A 7,490-nucleotide genomic window follows, 5' to 3' on the forward strand; every position below is an offset into this window, starting at 1 on the left:
AAATCTGATAGGAGTCCCTCAAACATCATGGTTGAATAGATGTTCTACAAGTAAAAGCATCGGAGGTGTGAATGTGGTGACGAAAAGTCGTGAAGAATTGATGTGAGCACATATGTACATATTAAACAACACTAATGAGGTGATCCCATTTTTGGAAGCATACAAAGTCGTTGTAAAGGAAAAGTATCCAATACAATCAGAGAAATGGCAATTGATGGAGCATAACAGAACATTCTTGCCCTAGTTCAAATCTGAAGTTTTGAAAGAATCATGGTCTTCTGAGACTTTGTTGTGGCTAGCAAATTGTTTGAAGTTTGATGTTGTATGTTGTACAAGCTATGAAATTAATAATTGCACATTCTATACAAAGACTTTGGATGATAAAAGCACAATACAAAATAGTGGCGTCAGTCTAGAAGTTGAGTCGCTACAATTTTCCACATCCGAAGATCAAAATCCTATAGTTGTATCAATGAGATATTATGGTAGAATAGAAGAGATATGGGAGGTTGATTACACTAAGTTTTTTGTTGCACTCTTCAAATGTAAGTGGGTTGACAATAAGAGTGGTGTCAAAATTGATGAATCTGGTATGACACTAGTTGATTTTTGAAAGGTTGGTTATGGAGATGAACCTTTTATCATGGCATATCAAGCAAGTCAGGTTTTTTATGTCAAAGATCCTGCATCTTACCATTGGTATGTCGCTCTTCAAAAAAAAGACAAATTGAAGATAAAGAAGAGAATCTAAGTAATCTTCATATTTCCGACAACCATCCATTTAAAACGACAATAAATTTGGATGACGACCCTCTAGTTGATGATGTACATGCAATTCGGGAAGATCGCAATGAGGGAATATACATATGACCAATCCATATGATTATGTATGAATTTCATATTTGTGTAAAAATTTATGGCTTTTGTTAAATAATATATGTTATTTTATAAGTCTTTTATTAATCATTCATCTTATTTATTGTGACAGATATATGGCTAAGGCACCACATTCGTCAGGGGATGAAGTCCCCACTTCTAGACCCATGACAAGAGCGACGAGATTAAGACAACTTGTACTTAGAAGAAATGTAGGTAAGAGGAGACCTGTCATTATTGACATGGTCACTAGAGTAGCATCTAGACCAAATGCAGATGTATTTAGGTCTTACCTGGGAGTACTAGCACGTGGTCATATCTCTATACTTACTCCATCCTTTAACCATGTATATGAGGCTGATCGGAATCTTATCTGGCAAAATCTATTGGTAACTTAATCAATATTACTCCAAATTCTAGTTTAATTATATTGATAAATTTGTATTGATATAAGGTTATTACTTTCTTTATTACAGATGACATTTGATATCCCAAATGTCACCAGCCTAAGGAGTAGGTGTTAATAGGATAGGACTGACCTAATTACAAGGTTTTTTGTCTTCTTTTAGTTTTTAATTTGGGATACATTTTTTTGGCGATTAATGAAATGTTTATGGTTGCACATTGTGAACAATGGAGTCGAAATGAAGAATTAGGTGGATATAATTTCTTTAAATGGCGCAATGAAGAAAATGTACAGGAAAGGGATAGTACAATTGGATGGAAAAGGATAAAGATTATTAATCTGGAAAAATCAATTTTGGTTTGTCAGAAAAGGGAGAAGGTGTTAATATGGATGTTGTGTTTCATGGGGTTCATTAACATTATCCTTGTTTGTCTTGTTATGAAGTGTTGTATCAATGACATTTTGTCATGAAGAACTTGGGTATATTGTAATCTTTCTTTGTTATTAAATGAATGAAAAATCTGAAATGTACTTTAATATACAATGTTTGTTATATTGATGATCTTATATTGTGGTTTAAATGTACTTTAATATACAATTTTTTACTAAATATAATTTAAGTCTCACCTAGAACACTGGTTGCAACCATATTGTATTACGAACCAAGAATTGATAAGAGAAACAAGTAAATTTTTATTGAATAGAATGAAAGAATAGGACGAAGGAGAACATTGTCGTCCAATGGTTCCCTTTCACAAAATGCTCATGCTCTTTGTACAAAACAAACATATTTACTGTAGTATAATATTGATATTAAGAACATGATAACCAAAAAGTGTTCAAAGTGTAAAATACATACTCAAGTTTGATATCAGAGAAGCCAAAATAATATGGCTAGCAAAATACATTATCAGAGATCCCAAAGTGCAACAATATTCAAAGTGAAAAATAACAACACAGAACAGAAAAATATTCAAAGTGCAAAATAGAACACAAAACACAACAATATTCAAAGTACATCAATATTCTAAAGTGTTATTGAAATTGAGTGAGTCTGGGTTGTTCAAGCTGGCTGTGAGTGCATGAGAGCATGAGATTCCCGTTATACTCCAATTTCTGCAACTACACTCTCTTTTATCTATATCAATCACACACTTTTCAACAATGTTGAATGTGTGTGTGTGATCTCAATATTTACAGCCCTCACCATTTGCAAAATGATAAACAAGACATAAGTTTATAATGACTATTAAATGAAATCATAAAGTAAAAGACTAAATGTCATACCTAAGTATCAAATATTTTGTGTTCTCTAACTCCTTTTGTAGTCTCTTATTAATTTTGGGGCAAAGGGGACCTTGAAATCTACTTATCTCTCTCTATTTTTTGTCCATTTCTTCATCAAGTACAACCGAATGTCTTCCAACATTGTTATGATGGGCTTACCCCTTGCATCTAATATCACACTGTTAAATGCTTCAGATATATTATTCAAAAGGGTGTCACAAGCTGGTCTTCTTGTAAATCTTGACCTAGACCAAAATCTACAAAAACAAATAGAGTTAAAAATTTGAAAAACAAACAAACAATTGAAGCTTTCAATACTTGCCTTGGTGGAATAGAAATCAAGTGTTTAAAGGCGTCTTCATTAACGTCTTTGATTTCTCTCATCGATGCCTCCCATGCTTGAGGGTGTGTTGATGATGCTGCCTTCCATAGTATGCGTTTCAGATTTTTCCCAGCAAATTTCTTCCTATAATTTGCATATATGTGGCACACACAGAACATTTGGTCCACACCAGGCAAAAGTTTTAGTAAAGCTGGCAAAGGTCCCTATCAGAGTAATCAATAAAAGTATGAGACTTAAATGTATATCTTTTTGTTGAAAGTAAAGAATGAAAGGTTGACATTTACTTACTTTTTGTTGATTTTACACAAATGTACATCTTGAACAAAATCCACCACCACCAAGATCATCAATCAACCATTATAAAAACCAAGTCTATGTTTTCTTATTTTCCACTTCAACAACAACGTATCCCATGGGACACATTTGGTCATTACCATCTCTTCCAGGAGCAGTTAAAAGCTCACCTCTATATTTGCCTTTCAAGGAACATCCATCCAAATGTATAATAGGCCTACATGATACAAAATTGTCCTTATATGCCTTCAAACAAACATACAATCTCTTGAATATTGGGTTGTCCTCATTAGGTTCTACATTCAGTTTCACAATTGATCTAGGATTTGACCTCAATAACTCATGTGCATAATCATATAGTCTTTTATAATGTTCTTTGAAACAACCATCAACGTTCTTGTATGTCATTGCTTTTGCCCTACACATTATAGACCTAAACACATTTATGTTCCATTTCTTACAAAAGAAAATTTTGAGTTTTTTTATTAATATCTAGATTTTCTTTTATGCTCTTCTCTAACCTGCCACTTAACCATTTGGGAGTAACTAAACTGATATTGAATTGTCTACTGCATGTGTGGTTGTTTATAATCTTCCATAACTACCATGTACTTTGGGCAGCCCTATATGCACAATAAGCGTACCATGCACACTAACATCCACAAGATCATCTTCATTGACCAAATCGTCTTAGGACTCAATCCAAATCCTAACATTAAACTCATACACTTCAACATCATCTTCTCCCTCACCCTTCCCTTCCACAACAACCTCATCCCCACCATCCACTTTAATAGAAACATCATCCCTTGCCTCACTCTCCCTTTCAACAAGAACCCCATCCCTACCGTCCACTTCAATAGCAACATCATCCCCTCCCTCAGTCTCCCCTTCAAAAAGAATCTAATCCCCATCATCTACTTCAACAACAACATCATCCCATCCTTGGCCCTACCCTTCCATAACAACCTCATCCCCACCATCCCCTTCAAGAACAACATCATCCCGACCAACTTCACCTTCAGCTTCACCCTGATCAGAAACTTCAGCTTGAGCATCATCACCAAGTTCATGTTCACCCTCTTCACCAACTTCACCAACTTAGGCTTCACTATCCTCATAATATTGGGGTTGACCAAAATATTCCAACATGTTAATATAGTCAGGGTTTAACACCATGTGTATAGCATATAAATGACCTTGACAATTCAATAAGGAAATGTTAAGCAGATGACATGCACCTTTATCATCACTTAGCAGTTCCAAGCTTCCATCTAACACACAACAACCACCAACTGAATACCATAACTCTTTAACATTTCTATAACCCATCTCCTTCAATATAGAGAATATTTCAAAATAACTCCATCTGCTTGGGTCAGTGATCAAGGTATTGGTTTCACCTCCATCATATCTAAATGAGTCATCATTTACAAACTTACCAGCATGGTGAAACACCACCTCAATATCATAGTTCGACATGTTAAGTATTCTCAACTATTATATGCCTATATAAAAGTTGGTGTCAGACTACATGCAGTTGGTTGTTCTCATAAATTTATCTTTTACAAAAACTGACCTTCACATGCATCTACATTCTAGAGGTGAATTCAATGGGAATAAAGCAGGTTCAACACACAAAGAGAGAAAAGAAAAGAAAAAGAATGGGATAAAGTAGAGGGAAGTAACTTCGTAAAAAGAACCAATGCAAAAGAAGTGAGTAACACAGACCAACTACATGCAACGTACCTACTACAACACACCATAAACAATTCAAAAACCAAACCATAACAAAATTTCATTTTCAAAATGAGGGACCAAAAGTAAACACACAATAGTAGGGGACGTACACGAAACACAAAACACAAGGGGACCAATACAGAGACAATGTTATTAGGGGGACCACAACATAACACACTATCAAGGGGGAGAACAATGCAAAACATAGTAATGGGGGACCGTAACTACATAAAGTAATTCATCAAAAACGCACCTTGCACCTTTTCATTTCGAAATCACTAACTTCGCTGACGAACCCACTTACCTCACGAAATCTATTCGCTCACAAACTCTATTCGGCCACGAACGCACTACGCTGACGAACCTCCTTCGCTCACGAATCTCCCTCGATCACAAAACTCCTTCGCTCACCAAGTGCTCACAAAATCAATTCACTCAGCAAATGAACCCTCGATCATAAATCTCCAAATTTTCTTTTTTTTGTCGAACAACTCAATTCTCATAAGACCTAATTTTGTTAATTAGTTTTTTCCAAATTAACAACCCTAAAAAATTGAATTTCCACATAACTCATATTGTGCTTAACACTTCAACCTAATATATGCCAAGTAAATGCCACGACAGCATTGGTTACACAACTCATATTCACAATGAAGTCAACATTATTAATTCAAACACCGTTAACAGTATAGAACTTGATTGATACAATTGCAAAACATTGGGATGCAATTGAGGCATTTTTAAAACTGGATATTAACTAGACACAAAATTCTGAATGTGGGAACGAAATAAAGTATTTAAGCCTTACTTTAAATAAACTTTCTAGATATAGTTATGGTAGTGAAGTAAAGACCCCAACTAATAAACCAGTCCATATTTATACGAATTCGCAAATGAAGAAATTACTGCAATAATAATTGTGTTTTGGTAACATCAAAATAATATATCACAATAAGCAATGAAGAATAACGATGTTTTTTATTAACTGTATTTGTTTTCATTAGCAAAATGTAATAGGAAACAAATAATCTTATACAATTTCATCTAATCTTTAATTTGCTATATCTGCATATATTTGAAGAATATCTGTTTAAGAGGTTTCTTGAACTTAAGATATTCTTTTTAACATTGGAGAAAGTAACATCAGCAAGTGTTTTATGATTTCACGTTGAAAGTAAAAGAATCTTATAAAATTTCATATAATCCTTTTAATTTGCTATATCTGCATATATTTGAAGAATAGGAAACAAATCATTTTATAAAATTTCATCTAATACTTTTAATTTGCTATATCTGCATATATTTGAAGAATATCTGTTTAAAAGGTTTCTTGAACGTAAGATATTCTTTAACATTGGAGAAAATAACATCAGCAAGGTTGAAAGTAAAAGAGTAAAATCATATTTACTAAATATATTTTCTAAAGTAAAAGAGTATAGAAATTCTGTTTCTATAAATTCATATTTATTAGCTTTCATGAAACATTGAAAGTAAGATCTAATCTTGCATACAGATTTGAGATCCTTTGAGAGAATTTAGATAAGAGTTATGGAGAAAATTGAAATAAGAAGTATTGGAGTTATAATGGCCGTCATGATTCTATCAAGTTTTGCCGCAGGCCAATCAACAGATAGCTTTTGGTGTAATGCCTGGTGTAAAATCAAATGTGCAGAAGAACCATTTCCTGAACCAAATTGTGTGAAGAATTGTGAATCACACTGTTCATCATCTGATCCAGTTTATGGTTGTATTACTGCTTGTCAGAAGTCTATTGCCATAAAAAATGGTATTCTAAAATTATTTTCTCCTTTTCATTATTTTATATTTTTCCTTTATATTTCATTTCATTAATTTTTTTTCGAGACTTTGATATTAATTTTAATTGCTTGGGATTTTAACCATTATTTTTACATGTTTATCAGGTGGTGCTGGTCATCTTGGGAATAATCTGATGAATACTTGTATGCAAGAGTGTAAAAAAAGGTTTTAATTTGTCACTACAATTTCTGAGTGAGAAATTGTTAGAAGAAATAATATTTCCTGGTGAATTATGAGTAATAAATATGAATAAAGATAATATTTCTTATTTATTTCTGTATTTTCTTTTCCAATTACTTCCTTTCATCTTTCTTATCTTTTTAATTCTGGTAACTTGGGTATTAATAAAACAATTTTTTTAAAGAAAACTTTATCGACAAATTCTATTAATTAAGAGGGAAAAAAACAATGAAAAGAAAGTGATACTTAAACTCTGATAAAGGTAATAAGCCTTTATAATATGAATCACAAATATAAACGTGGATATGTAAAAATATGATAAGTATATAAATATTTAATTATTTTATACTTTTTCAAGCACATCAAAATATATTTGAATAAATTATTAATAGTTTTTTTAACAAAACTAAAAAACTGCAATCAATTTATTTTGTTCCCATAATTTTATTATTACATATATATTTCATATAGTTGAATGAGGTCTTATATTTAAGGATTATAAAATAAAAATTATTTTAAATAGACATTTTTTTTCTGAAGATAAAC

The 7,490-nt window shown here is 32.4% G+C and overlaps 1 protein-coding gene across 1 annotated transcript; it reads left to right on the plus strand.

Moving 5' to 3' along the window:
- The first annotated feature begins 6,419 nt into the window (after positions 1 to 6,419).
- On the plus strand, positions 6,420 to 7,036 carry LOC128196590 (uncharacterized). The gene is made up of 2 exons (XM_052878018.1): positions 6,420 to 6,732; positions 6,869 to 7,036. Exons 1-2 carry the CDS (start codon positions 6,495 to 6,497, stop codon positions 6,934 to 6,936), a joined length of 306 nt encoding a protein of 101 aa, XP_052733978.1. The 5' UTR covers positions 6,420 to 6,494; the 3' UTR covers positions 6,937 to 7,036.
- Positions 7,037 to 7,490: the final 454 nt, after the last annotated feature.

Source organism: Vigna angularis, chromosome 5 (assembly GCF_016808095.1).
Source record: "Vigna angularis cultivar LongXiaoDou No.4 chromosome 5, ASM1680809v1, whole genome shotgun sequence".
Classification (NCBI taxonomy): domain Eukaryota; kingdom Viridiplantae; phylum Streptophyta; class Magnoliopsida; order Fabales; family Fabaceae; genus Vigna; species Vigna angularis.